Genomic DNA, 20807 nt, shown 5'->3' with positions numbered 1-20807 from the left:
ATATGGAATACCCTCGAACTGTATCCCCATTCTGTATCCGAGTAAAAATATTCGTGAAGTCAGGATCTGTGGCGTACTGATCAACCATATCCTCGAAGCTTCTGTGATGAATCGCGGAAGTAGCCAAGACTAGGGGCTCCCGAGACAATGCATCTGCCACTAAATTTTTTTGACCCTCAACATGGACAATCTAGAAGAGAAACTATGACAAGAAGTTAGCTCACCGCATCTGCTTTTCCAAAAGCTGCTTCAATGACAAGAAGTAGCGTAGACTCTGAGGACCTGTAAAAACTGTGAAATCGGCTCCGAGTAAATAGTGTCGCCACTGTGAAAGAGTATAATAGCTCTTTCTCATAAATCTGTGCTACCAATTCTGGCCTTGAAAACATTCTGCTTTCATAAGCAATGACATGGCCTTCTTGCATCAAGACCACTCCCAAACTACAACTACAAGCGTCACAATAAACTTTGAACGGCTTTTGCAAATCTAGCAAAGCCAACACTGGTCCAGTAGTCAATTTTTCCTCAAGTGTCTGAAAAGCAGTCACCTTTGTCGGTCCCCACCAGAAAGGGACTCCTTTCTAAGTATTGGTCAAATACACACATCTTTGTATCAGCTTCACGTTGAGACTGGTAGATTTGGAGGGGGAGTACCAACAGAGGCTAGGATACGTCACTTATGACATTTGGAGCCAGCGACAGAGCTGCACTACATAGGTCATTTCCTTTTATACTAAGAGATACAAGGCCCCTTTCATGGCCTGTTCAAAGAGGGTTTTGGACTACTTTCTAGAGTCATGAGATACCAGGACCAGAGATGTCATGGACTGTTTTTACTAGAGTTGCGCAGACTCAAAGAGAGCCTGTTCAGGTGGGTTGGAGGAATCTCCGCCTTTCCGTGTAAGAGAAATCAACCCCCACGACATAGCCGTAGGCATCATGCCTGTATCAAAAATATGTTGCAAGCCCTACAATATAACAAAGCTAAGTATATTCCAATACTTCAAGAAAAACTATCGCGTCCAACAATCCTCACAAGGACAAGTGGCAACTCTCCATCATGCATCTCCTGCATAGAGTCAAAATCTTATACATAGAAACATTAGAGTGATCAACCTCCATTGGCATAGGTAGGAGGAATCTCTGTAAAAGAGAAATCAACCCCAATAACATAGTGGTAGGCATTGCGCCTATATCAAAAATATACTGCAAGCACAGGAGCATAACATGGCTAAGTATATCCCAATATTGCAAGGAAAATTGTCGCATCCAACCATGCTCACCAGGACAAGAGGCACCATCAATACCAACTACTGAAGAAGCAGCCACAATCCATCATGGCCAAGCAACTCATCCAATAAAACTCCAGGAAGGTCAAACTGAGAAGTCTGTACCAGAAAACTCAACCATGTGCTGCATCAGTCACCGATTGACCGCACGGACTACCACCAAATGGTATAGATCTCATGCCAAAAAGGAATGATCAAACTGATGTCAAGGATACACAAGCTGCAACAGTCACCGATAGACCGCACGAACCACCATGGGATGGTGTCCTATCAGTGGGTAACCGTTGGAGAGGCAAGTGGCAAAATTGCAGCCTGCTGTCCACCCAAAAACCTGCTTGCGAGGGGATGAAAATACTGCTGTCCAGCCAAAATTAGTGTGCTCATCCGCTCCTGAACCATACCAGAGCATTGCAGAGGTCCAAAAAGAGGTAAATCTCTGTGTGTGCAGTCGTCGAAAGGCTGAAAGCCGAGAAAATCCAGCGTATAGCTCAAAAGCAATCAATATAATGCCATAGTCATCGTCGAACCAATCGTAGATCCACTGTAGATGGATGTCACAAGGTGAGATCCAATGCCGAAACTCCGCATAGATCCTCCTCTATGGCCGAGAAACCCTTATGGCCAACCCGTATCTGCAAGAGGATTTCTGAGCGGGCATCGAAACCGACGTAGGCGGGGGCTGATTGGAGTATGCCAATGAGGGAGAGCACATCCGATGAGAGAGAGAGAGAGAGAGAGAGAGAGGACGCAGGTGTTCAAGGGGGAGCTGACCGCCCATAGACAAAGGTGCACACCCCACGGGGTGGCACCGCACAGATACAAGATGAGAGCGCCCCCTCCCCCCCCCCCCCCCCCCCCCCCCCCCCCCCCTCCCCCCCCATAAAAAACTGCCTATATACCCTCACGAAGAAAGTGCAGGATACAATCCCATAAATAGGGCGCCCAATATCTGGGACACTGGAGGATCGAGACAGGGCCGGCCGACCATGCAGCCTAGATGTGGAAGCAACAGTGACCAACCTGGTGCACACTAGCCATGTACAAGTATGCATATCCTCTGTGAAGCAACAGAGTGGTGTAACTCTAATCGGGGGACCATTGTTGTGACATTCCTAGACATCAAGGTAAGCACCTATGGCATGATCTACCGAACTGGCTACTTCTCAAGTGAGTCCTATAAATAGGAACTCATTGGCTCTTTTGTTCATCTTGTGTAGTCACTTGGCCTATAGACCCTTGGCAGCGCTGCCAGAGTTAAGAAATAAAGACAAGCCAAACATGCTCAATAAACATATGCAAAATCCTAAAGTAATCAACCTATCATTACTACACCTTAATCACTCCCTAAACAGTGACACCTTTGGGTTACAATGCTCGAATTCATATGCAACAGCTTTCTCAAACTACAGACGCAACAAATGTGCTTACTTTCAATAGCTTCAGAAGTGCGAAATCTTTCTGTTGATTTAAGGCCACTTTGTACGTCTCGAAGCTCTACCTGAACAGAAATATACAATCAAACTTTCAATTGAAGCAACAACAAAAAATGGGTGGCACAACAGCATTTAGGTATCAATTAAAGTAACCGAATATCTGAAAAATTGTCAAAGGTTTCTAGACAGCTTTCAAGCCAATGTCCAAAAAGGTACATAAACATTAAAAAACTGTACCTCCAAACTTCAGTAACAATAGATAAAACAAAAGGCAGCTCAAAGACAACCTCAAAGGGACAAAATACTGAAGAGCACTCTACACAGTAAAAAAGCTTTATGCTATCCAAGTTCAGATTTTAGGTCCATAGAAACATATTAAATTTCCTCAACAGCATCAAACAGCACCATATTAAACAGGTTTTATAAATATGAAACAAATCTCCAAAAACACGTGAATGCTAGAAGAGAAACACTGCTGTATTTTATTGATTATTATAATCATCATTGGAATATGTTCTGTGATACTTGCTCGAACTTATCCAGAATTTAAAAATAGCATTGTGGCAGAGACATCGAGTGCCCAGCACAAAGTATGCTGCCAAAATTCCAGAGGGGAAAGAAAACAAATTTGAAAAGTAGAAAGATTTCCTTCTCAGGAAAGCACCAAATCTTTTATATCGCTTTAGATGGCCTGCTTTCCTCACCATTGCAATAATTATGGAGAGCTGAGAAGCCTCACTCTAAATCACAAAAAAACTCCAATCATCAGAAATGAGGCATTTCCTCACCTTTGATGCTGATGTATATGCTGATTTTCTGCAATCAATTGTGATTCCAGCTGCATATCACCACCGAAACACGCAGCAGGAGGTAATTACAATGCTTAATGCATTACCGAGAGTTCCAATATGCAGTGTGTAGTAGAAAGAGTATGTTGTGCTCTCCACTATGGGTGCTCCTCAGTGCAATGTGCAAACCTCACTCCAACAGAATGAGCACTATAGAGCAATGGAACAAGGCAACCTCAAATGACACAACGGTAGACTCCAAACTCAATGGAACTCAACTAACTCATGGAACCAGTACAGACTCTGGCTGGCAGCACACTCAGCTCCAAGCCCAGGACTCATAGGTACAATGGAGGTGTCGAGGCTCCAACTGTGCAAGGAGAGTGCAGATGTGCATGTGCTAGACTGAACACAAGCCTCAAGACTCATAAGACATCTAGGATGCATACAACGACTAAAACCAACTGAGTATTTATATACAACCATAAAGGGCCGCCAACAGCTAACACAAATATCTCTGACAGTCCAGCTGTGCCTATGATGCACCCATCTCCGAACTGTGATGGTGGTGAGCCGGCCACGGTGTCTTCTCAACCACCACTCCCTGTGTCACACCACGTGTTACTGCCCAGGCAAGAGTCCACCCAAGACCAACTGTAACTGCCTGTCCCGCGCAAGTGACATTGTAGTCTGCTATAGGTTGCCCGCCACAAGACCACTCACCGTCTTGGAGAGTGGTGATATAGCTAACTACTGACTCTACAAGAAGATGCTGAGGGTTTCCTGCTCAGACAGAACGGCTCCTTGTTGCAAGTAAGACCCTTTTTATGAGGGGCTTTATGCAACTAATATCATGGAGCTGATAACAAAGGGCGCACTGGACCAAATGGTAGCAGAAAATTAAACTCAAAACTCGCAATCGATCAATCCAGCAAAACGTTAGCAGCTTTGAAACAGGACAAATTCCACAAGGCTGCCCTGCAATTCTGTTGTGTCTGTGTTCAGTTACTTTAACCTATGTGTGTGGCGCAAGATGAAATTTGACCTGTGTGTGTTGCGTAAGAGGAGACGGGCCACTGTTTGCAAGGCGCTGATGGTGGTGGGAGGACAGGCATGAGGTGGGGTGAGAGAAGCCTTGGGTGCCTGTAGTGTGGCATTCGTGTGGAAGCTGCGCAACCAGTATAAGCTGAACTGTTTTAATTTTTTGGACTAATGTAAAGCGTTGTACATTATTTCAAGAAATAATGCCACGTAAGATGAAGCCGACGGCGAAAGGGCCAGAAGCGAGAGTTCTTTAAATAATTTGATAAATTGCTTTTGCTAGGGACTAGTTCTTTGGCTAGTTTTTGGAAATTTCCAAGTGGATTACCTTCCATTGGGTAGAGGCTCTTCTCACAGAAAAGGCGTACCCCATAGAGCCATAGAACAGATGATCATGCGCACGACATTGGTGATGTGGCAGAAGAAGCGCAAGCTGTAGTAGGTCAGCATGCTCAGTAGATTGGCTGCAACCTGTTAAGACGCGGTACTTCAATCTGGAGGGTGGTCGAAGCACCCCCAAGCTACCGCAAGAATAAACGGAAGAGGGAAGTGCAGCTTGCAAAAGTCCATAGGGTGTGTTCAATGGTTGTGGAGGGCCCCCTACAAGCAGCTCTAGTAGGCCTATGGGGGCGCGCTCTTAAGGTTTAGATTCCTATCCGGTGGTGGCTCCAGTATCTCCAAGGGGTAGATTAGGGAGTTTTATTAATGTGTGTACCACGTCACTTTCAATGTGTGTTCACATTTACTAGCATTTTAGGCCATTTGATCAGGATCGTGGGGTTTTTGGCTAGATAGGGCAAATCTAGGATTTGCTTATATAGGCAATCTCTCCCCTTGTGCTTTCTGGCAGTTGATCAGTACAGAGCTTCTAGCGTTTTGGGCTCTCTCTCTCTCTCTCTCTCTCTCTCTCTCTCTCTCTCATTTTCCGGCATTGATCTCTCATCCTCTCTAGCGCTCCCCACTGCTTGGAAACCCTACACAGAGTGTGTGTGCTTGCAAATTATTGTCGTGCTTGTTCGGTGGGCGGTACAACGCTAGAAGCTTGTGTATGAGAAGATCTATCGCGATAGATCCAAAATCCATTGGTTGCCCAAGCCCCAAAGGAGGTTTGCTCGCGGTTGCAAACAAGTCATCACATGATTCACCCTTTCCCGCTGCACCTTTGACATAGTATAAGAGCCATGGCGTGCTCTCGAATCAGATTGATGATCTGTGAGAGTTTTTGGTGCTGAATTCACGACAAAAAGAGACAGTTTGCTGTTTTTTTTGCATTTTTCACTCATTTGGGACTGATTTCGGGTGTAGTGGGCAGATTTCAAGGTTTCCCTTTCTCTACCTCGACCTAGCCTCCTCACATGCCCAAGTTCTCTCAGGATGGAGAAGAGTGATGGTTTTGATATGAATTCGGTTCATGATGAAGAAGTACAACCTGAGGTTGCAACCAGAGTGGTGAACCACCCGTCAACAAGGAGTGGGGAGATTGGTTCCAGTTCTACTCCAACATAAGTGATCAACCAATCAAGATACCTACCCTCCCTACCTTTCCATTGGATCGGCAATGAAATGGCGACAATCGTGCAATTTGGAAAGTGACCATGATGGCGGGTCAACTCTTACAAGCTTGGAGGATTTGTTTCGAGCAACTTTCAAACGCCAAAGGATCTTGCAAGAGCAAAGTTATGGGAGTGCGTCAATGCATGAATCCGATCTCTCGTAATCCTCAATAGTACACCATTTGTCATCGGCCACATATGATTGATGAAGAACGCGAAGTGAATTTTGAATGGCTTTCTTCACTATATGATCAGATCTCTCCAAAGAAGCTGATAGCCTTAGAGATACAATTGAGGACCCTGGATGCGAAGCACTCATTCAGGACCCTCCCATTGATGATTCTCTCATTAAATGTTATGGTCGTACGTCGGGAAACCGTTTTGTCATATTGTTTGACCCAGGTAGTATGCATGATGTGATCAGTTCCTCTCTTGTTGAGAGAACCCGCCTCGAAGTTAGTCCGAGATCTCTGGCTTTCGTCCCGATATGGACGCTCTCATCACGGAGGAATACCTTGATGTGTTGTTTGCAATTCAACAGACTGCCTTCACTAGAAGATTTGTTGTTTCTCCTCTCTCAGAATGTGATATGATTTTGAGCATTCGATGGTTTCGTGATAATGACGCTCTCATGGATTTTATGACTAACACTATAACTCTCAATGCCAAAAGTGATTTTCCTATTGTCATTAATGGAGAGGACATTGCTCATTCTCCATCTCTCATTGCTAATATGCAGGACAAGATTGAAAGGATTCAGGAGAAGGAGACTCTCTCAGTCTCTTTTTCTCCACAACATGATACACAGGATTTGCATGATTATGAGAAGCATGATGATTTGAATGATAATGATTTGCATGATAGTTTGGATGACAAAGATAAGCATGATGATTTGCATGATCAAGATGTGATTTCTCACAAGCATGATGATTTGCATGAAGATGACGTGATTGTTCACACGGATGATGAGTTAGTGGATTCTTTTTCTAACGAAGCTAACCTCGTTGTAGATTCGATCAATCACGAAGAACCGATCTTGGCTTTCGAGTCGAGGTCCAAAGAACCCCCACAGGACAATTCGATCATTCAGGAAGAATTGATCTTGGCTCTCGAGCCTAGATCCAAAGAACCATCACAGGAATTATTATGTGTTCGCGTGATTGATATGCACGCATTGTTCGAGTGTTTCATTCGTGATCGTTTCTTGTATTTTAGTCAGCATCTTTATGTGATCCCTTTTCCTAGGCATGACATATTGTTTGTTGAACACGTTTCTCTCATGAATGAGCACGAATGTATGCGGATTTTTCATGAAAAGCTAAAAAGTATGTATGTAAGGCAGTCACATTCCATGTCTCTTCCTTGGCATGACACAGTTTCCGAACGAGCACATGAAAGTATGAGCACCACGTATGGGCATTTCCATTGTGTTTTGCCACAGTTGATAGCTCTAGATCATACGAGAAAGATTCGATCGCATTGTTTGCGTGTGTGTTGTGAACAGTTTGGCACTCCGTCTATTGGTTCATCTACATTGCATGCACAGTCTTTAGAGAAGACTATTTTTTTTCCTTCACTTTACATGGAATAGATATGTTCATGGTTTTGTGTTGGAAATGGTTTCAGGAATTTTCAACCATGGAGATTCTTGAAGAAGAAAGAAGCACGACTCTCGATGAAGTTGAAGCAAGGAAGGAGCCACAGAAGACTTTGTGTCGCTTTCGGCGCGGCCCAAAGAAGCAAGCGTTGCAGACCTTTATGAAGTTCAAGTACTGCACGACCCACACATCAGAGTAGGTCGACGAAGAGTCCCTTCCAGGATTCCGGATGCTATTGGCAATCTCCCTCAACGCCATACAGTTCGGTACCAGTACCTCACTTTGGACAGGAGGGGATGTCACGTGACACATCCAGCCCTATGTGTCCGTGGACAAGCTACAGCATGATCAGGGTTCAATCAGTCCAGTCAGTCTAGATTTACCAATGATTTGGCACTTTTGTGAGTCTATTCGTAGACCGTGCATGCCCAGTCACTTAGCGTAGATGCATATCCTCTGGTTGCACACAGCATCATCATCGGTATTCCCTCCAGAATCCATCAGATTCAGTCAAGGGAATTTCCCAGTGCATTTAGCCTATTTTTGGTATTTTTCACTTATTATTTTTAAGTGACTTTCCAACAAGAGTAGGTAGGGCAATTTTGCTGAGTTAATATATAAGCAAACCCAAGTTAGCACAATAGGGCAGATGAGCAAGGAGCACAGCATGCTTTTCCAAGCAACAGATACTCCCTCCCTCTCTCAACAAGACCTCCCCAAGCCATTTCTTGGTGAGCCATCCCCATCCAAGACCTAGCGCCATCCTATCTCCCTCTTGGCGTTTTCCTCCAATAGCCATTGCCAGCAAGCCTCCCCTTCCTTGGCGTTTTTCCCCATCTATAGCCATCGCCAGCAAATCAGCCATTGGCGTTTTTACACAGATTCAGCAGCCCTACTTCAGCGTTTTGCTAACGCTAGCAACCCTGCAAGATGTTAGCGATTTTCAGCATATTCAGCCAGCGTTTTTCAGCCATAAAAAACGTAGCTTCAGCAGTAGCAAAAACGCAGATTTCAGCAGCATAAAAACACAGCAGATCAGTGTTTTTAACAAGCCCATCAGCCCTAGTCGGATGCAAAAGAACCCCCATCTTCAGCCCTCAAAAACGCAGCCAAAACAGTCATTTTCAGCCACCAAACAGTCCCGAAATTCAGCAGATAGAAGACCACAGATTTCAGCCCTAAAGTCGTCGTCGTCATCACCGTCGTCGTCATCGGCATAGTCCAAGTTGCATCAGTCCATTGCATACGCATTGTACCACTTTGTGCAATCAAAAGTAGACCACTCTCGCCGACGAGAGTGGAGCCTTCGGAGGAGGGTTTTACAACGTCTCTAGTGTCGTATCTCTCTTCTCTCTCTATCTCTCAGTCTCATACACTTGCACGCACATTGTCCATTCACTTTGTTCGTGATCATAGCACTTTCCATTAAGAACGGAAGGCTCTCCCTTCCATAGGAACTAAAAGGAACCCTTGAGCACAGTTCAGAGCACTCATCTTGAGCAAAGCGCAAACAATCATTCCGTTGCACCTAACAGATGGTGTTGGACCAGGAGGAGCGATTCAATATAGGGAAGAGTGCAGGCTCTAAAGCCTTGGCCGGTTCTTCCAACAACAACAAGAAACGGAAGCGTAAGAACAAAAGCAACAACAATCCAAAGAAGTGTGATGTTGAAAAGGATGCCTTAAAGGTGAATCGGCATTGCAATCATTGTGGGGAAAAGAACCATTATTGCTAGAAGTGTCCATAACGAGTTGGAGATGCTTCGACTTCTACGACGGCGGCGGTGCAATCACTAGCCTTTGTTCATTCGGAGATTCTACCCTCAGAGGACTCTCCACGGACATCGGAGGTTGAGACGGCTCTTGGGGTTAGAGATGGTTGTAATTGGATTTTGGATAGTGGTGCCTCATGCCACATGACACCTTCGAAGGAGCTTTTGTCCAACATGCGGCGCATTGTGGTACTATTTTCATTCGCAACAAATCTAACATTCCTATTCACAATGAGGGTTGTATGGCGTTGATTCCAGATGGAAGAGGAAATATGCATATACCTCCAAGGTACTTTATGCTCCAAAGTTGGGATTCCATCTTATGTCTGTGCATTGATGAAACATGCGAGCTTGGCATGGAGGTGATCTTCACACAGGATGCGGTGTCTGTTCGGGATTGAGACTCCGACAAGGAGGTCAGAGAGGGCAAAGTGCAGAATGGTCTCTACGGGCCACATGTTCTTTCTTCATCGATGAGGATTCCCATAGGTGATTTATGGCATTGTAGGTTTGGTCTTTTGAACAATGATGCTCTTCGACTTGCTTTTCGTGAACAAATGCTCAAAGGCTTACCAGATGTTAAGAGTAAGCATGGTAAATGCATTACTTGCATTTGTGGGAAGCAACATAGAGAGGCTATTCAGAAGCACTTTACACGCCAAGATATTGCGGTTTTGGAGATGGTTCACACTGACCTTTATGGACCTATGCACAATCCTTCCCTAGGCAGAGCTCTTTATTTCATGTTGCTAGTGGATGATTCAATCGCTTTACTTGGGTATATTTTCTACAACACAAGTTAGAGGCATTTGGTTTCTTCAAGAATTGGCATGCTCTTGTGGAGAAGGAAAGCAATGAAGTGTTGAAGATAATTTGATCGGACAAAGGTGGAGAGCTTACATCCAAAGCATTTATTCAATTTTGTGCGGACCATGGCATCAAGCTGGAGCTAGCGAGTACCGGATCACCCTCAGAGAATGGAGTTGTGGACTAGAAGAATAGGATAGTGGTTAAGATGGCGTAGACTATGCTTTAGAATCGAGACCTGCCAAAGTCTTTATAGGAGGAGGCACTTCAAACCATAAACCGATCTCTAACCTCTTCAATTTCACGGAAGACCCTGTTTGAAGCTTACTTTGGTACAACGCCCGGTGTCTCTCATTTCGGATATTTGGGAGCGATGTGTATGTCCATGTACCGAAGGAGTGGAGGGGAGAAGTTTGATGTCACGAGACTATGACAAACACTAACTTCATTTGTTGGTTTCCTTCCCTTAATTTTTGGGACCCTCTTTATGAAATCACAAATGCTTAGACATTGCATGGCCAGTGTAAAATAGCCGTTGGCCGAGAGTTTCACTTGTTGTGGTCAAGGACAGGCAGCCACGAGATAGTTGGGCCGATCAACTCTGAAATCTAACTAGTAAAGAAGTGGCTAGGCTTAGCTAAAGTCTTTTAGGCCCCTTTGGACAAAACTTCATAAGTTGGAGGGGATTAGGAATTAAACCAATAGAGGCAAACTCCACACATGTCATGGATAGGCACCAAAAACATAGGGCCCAGCTTGTGGGGGCGCTTGTCACGTGACACATCCAACCCTATGCGTCCGTGGACAAGCTACAGCATGATCAGGGTTCAGTCAGTCCAGTCAGTCTAGATTTAGAAGTGATATGGCACTTTTGTGAGTATATTCGTAGACCGTGCATGCCCAGTCACTTAGCATAGATGCATATCCTCTAGTTGCACACAGCATGATCATCAGTATTCCCTTCAGAATCCATCAGATTCAGTCAGGGGAATTTTCCAGTGCATTTAGCCTATTTTCCCTATTTTTGGTATTTTTCACTTATTATTTTTAAGTGACTTTCCAACAAAAGTAGGTAGGGCAATTTTGCTAAGTTAATATATAAGCAAACCCAAGTTAGCACTTTCTGGCAAAAGAGGCAGCAGGAGCACCGCTCAACAGGCACCTTCTCAGCAAGAACCCTGCAGAACCCCTGGCGTTGCAGACTCCCTTCATCGCCAGACAGTTTCCCCACTTCGCGTTTTCAGCCCTATTGATCGCCATCAGCAGATTCAGCCCTAGCGTTTCACCTGTCGCTAGCCATACCAACAGCCCTGGTGTTTTTCCATTTCTATCACCGCCAGCCTTGTCCTCAGCCCTAGCGTTTTCCCTAGCGTTAGTAGAAGCACATCAGCCTTGCGTTATTGAACCTTGATCGTTGGCAGCACAAAAACGCAGCATATGATCAGCATTGTCAGCCCTAAACGACAGCAAATTCAGCATCAGCAAACCAGCAATTTTCAGCCTCAACAGTAGAAGCAAACCAGCGTTTTTCAGCCATTCAAAACAGCCCCAAAACAGCAGATTTTCAGCGATTAGAAGATCCCAGATTTCAGCCCTAAAGTCGTCGTCGTCATCACCGTCGTCGTCATCGGCATAGTCCTAGATTGCATCAATCCATTGCATAGTCATTGTACCACTTTGTGCAATCATAAGTAGACCACTCTCGCCGACGAGAGTGGGGCCTTCGGAGGAGGGTTTTACAACGTCTTTGGTGTCGTATCTCTCTTCTCTCTCTATCTCTCAGTCTCATTCACTTGCACGCACAGTGTCCATTCACTTTGTTTGTGATCATAGCACTTTCCATTAAGAACGGAAGGCTTTCCCTTCCATAAGAACTAAAAGGAACCTTGAGCACAGTCCGGAGCGCTCATCTTGAGCAAAGCGCAAACATTCATTCCGCTGCACCTACCATTGGTATCAGAGCTTTGGCAGTGTTCTGTATCACTCAAGGAAAGAACCACAAGAATTTTTTTTGTTTGTTGAGGTCGCACGAACCCAAGTTCGCTTGGGCGTGTCGATTCCTAATCATGTTTTGTTGAAGAGTGACAGGAATCCCAAGAAAGAAGGGCTTGTCCAGCCTCCCCTTGTGTCTCTTTCACTCATTGAGAGCGGACCGTGCACTTAGCGGCCGGCCAATCGACGTGAGGTGGGAAAAAGCGACCTTGGTGTGAGCCCAAGGCCTCCAAGGGGTGCGCCCATGGAAAAGAGTAGAACTCGGGTGAAGAGAAGATCCTTTTCCAACACGGTTTGCAAGCGAAAGAAAACCTCAAGAACCTCAAGAACCCAAGAACCCAAGACCCTCAAGAACCCAAGTTCCTCGTGAACTTCAGAACCAAAGATCATAGTGCATGGTCGTCACCCAAAGCGGAATGGATACTTTGCATACAGGTGATGAGCATGAGAGAGGCGGCGAAGATTTCTCCCCACCAGGAGATTTTTCCAACCCTCCCCCTTCGCCATCTACGAAACCAGTTGTACTAACTCCTATGGAGATGATGGTCAAGTCAATGATGGACATGATGCTGGCACAACAAGAAGCGACTCGCATTACGATGGAACGAAATAAAAGAAACGCACTACAACAACAAGAAGCGAATTGAGTTGCGTTGGCACAACAAGAAACCAATCCCCTTGCTTTCGAACACGAGCGCGATGAAAGAAATGACCGAAAAGCAGAAAGGGAAGAGGCCGAGCGTGCCGCCCTAAGAGAGCTACACACTCAAGAATTGCTTCGACAAGTGCTAGCCTCGAAGACCGAACCACCCAAAGATCGTGGGAGTTCCTCAAGTGGCGCAAGCCACGATGCGGATTCCAACCATTTAGTCACAGAGAAGTTAACTTTCAGTAAGTATGACGGTAAGATGGATGCTACGGTTATTCATTCTTGGCTGCATCAATTTAATGCTTATTTTGCGACAACTAAGAAGACAGGAAATAGCAAGGTTTTGACGGCAGCTATGTACCTTGCCGGTGATGCCATTAATTGGTACCACGCATGACAAGAGGCACAGCTAGCCGCGCACCTAGAGGAAGCCGACGGATTCACACCCCTTTCCTTCGATTGGGCTGATTTCCAAGACAAGCTCAAGGCGCGCTTTATGTCACCTCAGTACCTCGCACGATTGAAGGAGGATTGGCACTCCCTCAAGCAAAATGATATGCCGGTTATGTCTTTTTCTAATCGTGTTTTGCAGCTAGGTACTCAATTACGAAAATTGGATGATGAGCGCAAAGAAGCTTTTCTCTTTGGATTGGACGAGTATATCAAGTACGATGTTGAGGTTCTCGATCCAATCGATCTCAACAAAAAGGTAGCGATTGCTCGCACAGGAGATGAAGCACAACAAGGGAAAGCTTAAGGAGAACAAGACTTCCACAAGTACCTCGCAGACTTCTCAGAACCCTCAGAACGGTAAGAATGGTAACTCTTCTAACCAATCTTCCAACAGTCTCTCAGAAAAAAATTCTTCCAATGAATCTAAGGGTAAGGCTAACACAATTGCTAAACCTAAACTTACTCCAGATGAAAAGGTAGCACAAGAAATTGTAGAAGGATACATCACGTCGGAAGAACAAAGCACTTATTCTAAGGAAGGTCGTTGTTTTCATTGTCACATTAAGAGTCACATAAAAAGAACATGTCCTAAGCTTGAATCGAATGAATCTAAAGAATCCACAGAACCCACTTCCTCTGTCAATGCAGTTAATGATAACACGAGTGTGCCCCAAGCTTCTCATGACCCTCCCATTGATGATTCTCTCATTAAATGTTATGGTCGTACGTCGGGGCACCGTTTTGTCATATTGTTTCACTCAAGTAGTATGCATGATGTGATCAGTTCCTCTCTTGTTGAGAGAGCCCGCCTCGAAGTTAGTCCAAGATCTCCTATCGAAGTCTCTGGCTTTCGTCCCGGTATGGACGCTCTCATCACGGACGAGTGCCTTGATGTGTTGTTTGCAATTCAAAGGACTGCCTTCACTAGAAGATTTGTTGTTTCTCCTCTCTCAGGATGTGATATAATTTTGGGCACTAGATGGTTTCGTGATAATGACGCTCTCATGGATTTTATGACTAACACTATAACTCTCAATGCCACAAGTGGTTCTCCTATTGTCATTCATGGAGAGGACATTGCTCATTCTCCATCTCTCATTTCTAATATGCAAGACAAGATTGAAAGGATTCAGGAAAAGGAGACTCTCTCAGTCTCTTTTTCTCCACAACATGATACACAGGATTTGCATGATTATGAGAAGCATGATGATTTGAATGATAATAATTTGCATGATGGTTTGGATGATAAAGACAAGCATGATGATTTGCATGATCAAGATGTGATTTCTCACAAGCATGATGAGTTGAATGAAGAAGATGTGATTGTTCACAAGGATGGAGTGTTAGTTGATGCTTTTTCTAGCAAAGCTATCCTCGTTGCACATTTGATCAATCACGAAGGATCGATCTTGGCTCTCGAGCCTAGGTCCAAAGAACCCTCACAGGAAGTATTATGTGTTCGCATGATTGATACGCACGCATTGTTCGAATGTTTCATTCGTGATCGTTTCCTGTATTTTAGTCAACATCGTTATGTGATCCCTTTTCCTAGCCATGACATATTGTATGTTGAGCACGTTTCTCTCATGGATGAGCACGAATGTATGAGGATTTCTCATGAAAAGCTGAAAAGTATGCATTCAAGGACGTCACATTCCATGTCTCTTCCTTGGCATGACACAATTTCCGAACGAGCACATAAAAGTATGAGCACCAAGCATAGGCCATACAGTCCGGTACCGGTACCTCACTTTGAAAAGGAGGGGATGTCACGTGACACATCCAACCCTATGTGTCCGTGGACAAGCTACAGCATGATCAGAGTTCAGTCAGTCCAGTCAGTCTAGATTTAGAAGTGATATGGCACTTTTGTGAGTATATTCGTAGACCGTGCATGCCCAGTCACTTAGCATAGATGCATATCCTCTAGTTGCACACAGCATGATCATCAGTATTCCCTTCAGAATCCATCAGATTCAGTCAGGGGAATTTTCCAGTGCATTTAGCCTATTTCCCCTATTTTTGGTATTTTTCACTTATTATTTTTAAGTGACTTTCCAACAAAAGTAGGTAGGGCAATTTTGCTAAGTTAATATATAAGCAAACCCAAGTTAGCACTTTCTGGCAAAAGAGGCAGCAGGAGCACCGCTCAATAGGCACCTTCTCAACAAGAACCCCGCAGAACCCCTAGCGTTGAAGACTCCCTTCATCGCCAGACAGTTTCCCCACTTGGCGTTTTCAGCCCTATTGATCGCCATCAGCAGATTCAGCCCTAGCATTTCATCTGTCGCTAGCCATACCAACAGCCCTGGCGTTTTTCCATTGCCATCACCGCCAGCCTTGTCCTCGACCCTAGCGTTTTCCCTAGCGTTAGTAGAAGCACATCAGCTTTGCGTTTTTGCAAGAGGCAGCGTTTTCAACCTTGATCGTTGGCAGCACAAAACGCAGCATATGATCAGCATTGTCAGCCCTAAACTACAGCAAATTCAGCATCAGCAAACCAGCGATTTTCAGCCTCAACAGTAGCAGCAAACCAGCGTTTTTCAGCCATTCGAAACAGCCCCAAAACAGCAGATTTTCAGCGGTTAGAAGATCCCAAATTTCAGCCCTAAAGTCGTCGTCGTCATCGGCATAGTCCCAGATTGCATCAGTCCATTGCATAGTCATTGTACCACTTTGTGCAATCATAAGTAGACCACTCTCGCCGACGAGAGTGGGGCCTTCGGAGGAGGGTTTTACGTCGTCTCTGGTGTCGTATCTCTCTTCTCTCTCTATCTCTCAGTCTCATTCACTTGCACGCGCAGTGTCCATTCACTTTGTTTGTGATCATAGCACTTTCCATTAAGAACGGAAGGCTTTCCCTTCCATAAGAACTAAAAGGAACCTTGAGCACAGTTCGGAGCACTCATCTTGAGCAAAGCGCAAACATTCATTCCGCTGCACCTAACAGCGCTCAAAATCGATGCGGGCTGATTTGAGGCTTCATTGTGCACTTCAGTGTGTGTGTGTGTGTGTGTGTGTGTGTGTGCAGGTTCACAGCTTCAATGGAAAGCTTGCCTTCTCCTTTGTCTTACGTACCTTGATAATTCCACTCTCGTACATCTCTCTCCCCTATTGAATACATATTTGTGATGCCTAGCTCAAGGGTATTATATTTGTTATGCACAATCGTGGGGATTCTATGCTCGATTGCCAAGGCAAGAGCCTATTGCACAGATACTGAATCAGCTAATCACCGATTCAAATTACACGCGCTAACAAGCCGATTTAGAGAGATTCCTCGCGAGAAATATTGTCTAAATCAAGGATCAAGTAACCCTACAGGTGCGGGAGCTCGAGGGCTATCCAAAAGTGAAGGCTCACGAATCGGAGCAAAAAAACAAGGATTTTCAGTTTGCTGTAATTTTTTGCAAGTTTAGGGTTTTGATAAATTTTGATGCCTAAATGTCCAAGGAGCTTTAGGGAAGCTAGGGAATCATCAAACATGTGTTTTGGTGCAAATTAGAGGCCAAAAACAGAGAATTCAACATGCTGTAAATTCTCGCCAGTTTTATAAAAGTGCTCTATAGTGTGTGGGAAATCACCATTCACTTGGGTTCTTGACCATGATGACTTCTACCGCCGTTATGCTGCCAAAATTGGGCTAGAGTAGGGAAATTTCAGCCAATAAAAAGTCGAATCCCATGCTGTTCATAGTTAGTTGAGTAATTTGAGTTTGCTCTGTTGTTCATTGTTCATGGTGTTTTCATTATGTTGGAGTGAGGGTTCTTGCACATTGCACTAAGGAGCACCCATAGTAGAGAGCACGACACACTATTCTTGCTACAGGTGCTCTCATTTTTGGCACGCCCAATGGGACTTCAACTAAAATCTCACTCCGCTGCGGTACATAGTGCATCATCATTGTCGAAGGTGTAATTGGTTAACTGGTTAGTCTATTCCCGATTGTACAACTCACCCTCGTCCAACTTGGTCTCGCTGGTTCTCGCCTTTGTCTAGCTGATCTACCTGGTTTTGGTCTAGTCTCTTGCCTTTGGTATGTACACCCTCGCCCTCGTCCAACTTGGTCTCGCTAGTCCTCGCCTTTGTCTAGCTGGTCTACCTGGTTTTCGTCTAGTCTCTAGCCTTGGTCTTGGTCTAGTTAGCTGGTCTAACTAATTGAGCTGGTCTACTCGCCCTTCTAGTCAGCAAGTCTAACTAGTCTAGCTGGTCGAGCACAGTCGGCCTTTGTCTCCCCTAGTCTTGCCTGGTCTAGTCTGTGTCAAGTTCAGCTGGTCAGGTCGAGTCTAGCCCAGTGGGTTTAGAGTTCATGGGTCTTCCTACCTAAGAGGTTGGGTGGGTTTGTTGCTATTGCATGACACATACAAGGCAGTCTAAAGATCGACAAAGCCCACTACTGAGCCCTTTGAAGTACTACCACAAAAAGCGCCAAAGTTTCGTGCCAAGTAGAAGTCCACCAGCCCTGCTACCCCTACCCTCCCAACCATCTACCTCCACTCCCTCAAACAGTTCTTCAGCTCGCAAGTCACCTTCCCCAGTACACTTTCCACCAGCTCTGCTACAACACGCTCTAGAGCAACAGGCTCCTGAGCGGGCTGCCATGGAGGAGCTGACAAGCGTTCTTGCTAAGGTGAACATCAAGTTTCCGACTCTCAAAGGACTCTCCACCAAGGATGCAGACGACCACGCTAAGAGGTTTGTATCCCTCTATAGAGGTTGGGGCCTAAACAAAGAAGATGCCTACTTAGTGCTCTTTCAGTGCACCTTGGCTGGCTTAGCAGACAAATGGTACAGTCAATTTGCAAAGAACCACTATACAACTTGGGCAACACTAAGGCGACAGTTCTGTGAAGCTTTCAGACCAGGTGACTTTCAAGAAAAAGTCTTAGTTGAGTTGGCAAATTTGGTGCTCCAGCCAGATGAGACATTTGCAGAAGTAATGACAAGAAAAAAGTCTCTGGTGGCCAAGCTTCCCAAGCAACCTGGAGACTTCATGATCAAGAAGTGGGTGGAGAAGGCTCTCCCAAAACGTCAACGGAAGCTCAGGGAGACTCTTCAACCTGAAGCAACTTTGGAGGAGTTTGTCATTGCCGCCCCCCTCGCGCTCTCGCTCTCCCCTCGTGCTCCCTCTGCACCGCCAGCCCCCCCTCGCGCTCTCCCTTCTGCTGCCACGTCCCCCCCTCGTGCTCTCTCTGCACCGCCAGCCCCCCTTGCGCTCTCCCTGCAAACCTAACCCTTCGCCCCTTGCTGGCCCGTGAGTAGAGAGAGAGTTGGGAGGGAAGTTAAAAGTTAAGAGAGAGAGGGCCCGTGCGTAGAGAGAGAAATGGGAAGAATTTTAAGCGTAGAGAGAAATAGATAAAAAGAGTAGAAAGAGAAAGTGCAGAGAGAGAACGCGTAGAGAGAGAAATTTTGCCCACGTAGAGAGAGAGAACCTACGTGCGTAGAGAGAGGGAAGGAAAAAAAACAAACAAACCTGCACGCGTAGAGAGGGGAAAAAAAAACCTACACGCATAGAGAGAGAAAACTTGCGCGTGTAGGGGGGAGGGGGGGAAAGAAAAAAAAAAAAAGATGTGCATAATGTGGAAACGTATGTGCGCATAGTGTGGCTCCCGCTGGCAGAGATTAAGCATGAGGAAATCGAATGATAAGGCCAACCCCTTAGAGGATGCCATTCAAAAGTGCAAAGAAGAAATGACGGAAACCATTAGCAAGATGAACCGCAACCTACTGGGCACAATAAAATGCTCGAAGGACGTGTATTGATTCAAGTAGCAAGATAAATGCACTAGAAGATCGTGTGACGGCTTAAGATGAAGAGATTGCATCACTCAAGAAGGATCTCGCTGAAGCACGATCAAGAAACACGCTTGAAGAGGGAGAATTGCAACCCTCAGTAATAGAAGAACACAATCAAGAGCAAGTACGAACCATCAAACAGGGAGAAGAGCAGCACAAAGAAATGACGACTTCTTGGGTGGATGTTATTACAAAGACTCAACAGAAGGCGGATGAAGCCGAGAAATGGATCGAGGTTGCCAAGAAAGGAAAAGGCAAGGAAATAACGCCCACGTCCACACCCACTATTATTAATCGGACACTAGAGGAGGAGCAAAGAAGATGTGTGCGCGCTTCACATGTGAGAATTTGCGGCCTTAAAGACAAAGATAATGTGGATGAAGAGGTAAAAGAACTCATGGCCTTGATGGGGGTTCATGAACCGATGCACACAAGAGCTTGGAGAGTGGGCAACAAGAAAAATGTAAGCAATGGGGAAACCTCGAAAGAAAGGGCACTCATTCTTCGCTTTCCCTCCGTGGAAGCGAAGGACTTTTTGAAGAAAAGGCAAACTCTTAAGAAGACGGGCATCTTTCTCAGGGATGATCTTACCCTCTCGCAGATCGCTCATATATAGAAGGTAATGCCGGAGATTAGAGCGGCAAGGGAAAAAGGAAAGATTGCCTTCTACCGAGATGGAAGAGTGGTAATACTAAAGCGACGCGCCACACTCAAAGTTGCCGCTTGGAATTGTAATGGATCTATGCGCCTTGATGTGGGTGCTTTTGAGGATAGTTTTACTGGAAGAGACATCATCTTCTACTCTGAGACACATCAGGCCCTTGGGCAATCTATGCCTCACATCATCAGTGGATACAAATGGGAGACAGCCCGCAGTTAGGAGACGCGATCAAAGCACAGAGGGTGGGGCTCGGAGGGAGTGGCAGTGTTATTCAGAGAGGAGTTGCAGCCATTGATACATACAGTCCGCAGAGATGAGCAGGCTAGGTGCATGTGGGTGAGATTGAGAGCAGAGATAGTCAGATATCTTTACATCGCTATTTGCTACTTTCCCTCGAGTACGTCAATCTATGCATCACCCAGAGGCCTGTCCCCCTTTTCTATTTTGGATGATGACATATGGGAGTTCTCTAGAGATGGTGACATTATCATTCTAGGAGACTTCAATGCAGGACTGCCCATCACCGGACAGTCTTCTATGATACTTCAGAGGAGATGCTGAGAGAGCTGGATGCTGTAGAGACGGGCGTGTCTAGACTATCACAAGATGTGGAACATACTGAGTATGGACGACACTTGATAGACATGGGAACTGCACATGGACTGGCCATCTTGAATGGACTACAGAGATTTCCCGTTGCGGGAGGTTTTACATGCTTTCCACACAGACATGGAGCCAGCACAGTGGATTATTGCATGGCACAGCCGAGCGTCATCTCTAGTATCCAGGATCTCATGGTTGGACCCAGACGTGTTGGGGTGGCGGTGGATCATGCCCTTCTATCGATGACCATCCCTTTTCGGTTTAATGTAGCACACAGTCCACAGGCAGCCGCACCTACTAGCTACACCTTCACGCGGGAGACGGGCTCTGTATATATAGATGGGATCTACAGACGGTTGTGCACTAAGGAGC

The 20807-nt window shown here is 45.5% G+C and overlaps 1 protein-coding gene across 1 annotated transcript in view; it reads right to left on the bottom strand.

Annotated features, from left to right (window-relative positions):
* LOC147435349 (uncharacterized) overlaps positions 1 to 20807 on the bottom strand; it is a 154541-nt gene that overhangs the window by 75804 nt on the left and 57930 nt on the right. Inside the window, exon 5 of the mRNA XM_086488410.1 lies at positions 2718 to 2787. Within this exon, the coding sequence (XP_086344536.1) occupies positions 2718 to 2787 (70 nt within the window). The remainder of the gene's footprint in view (positions 1 to 2717; positions 2788 to 20807) is intronic.

The sequence above is a fragment of the Adiantum capillus-veneris genome, chromosome 18 (genome assembly GCF_014529385.1).
Source record: "Adiantum capillus-veneris isolate H3 chromosome 18, ASM1452938v2, whole genome shotgun sequence".
Taxonomy (NCBI): Eukaryota; Viridiplantae; Streptophyta; class Polypodiopsida; order Polypodiales; family Pteridaceae; genus Adiantum; species Adiantum capillus-veneris.
Note: the sequence above shows the minus strand (reverse complement) of the source record. Positions and strands in the feature narration are given on the sequence as shown.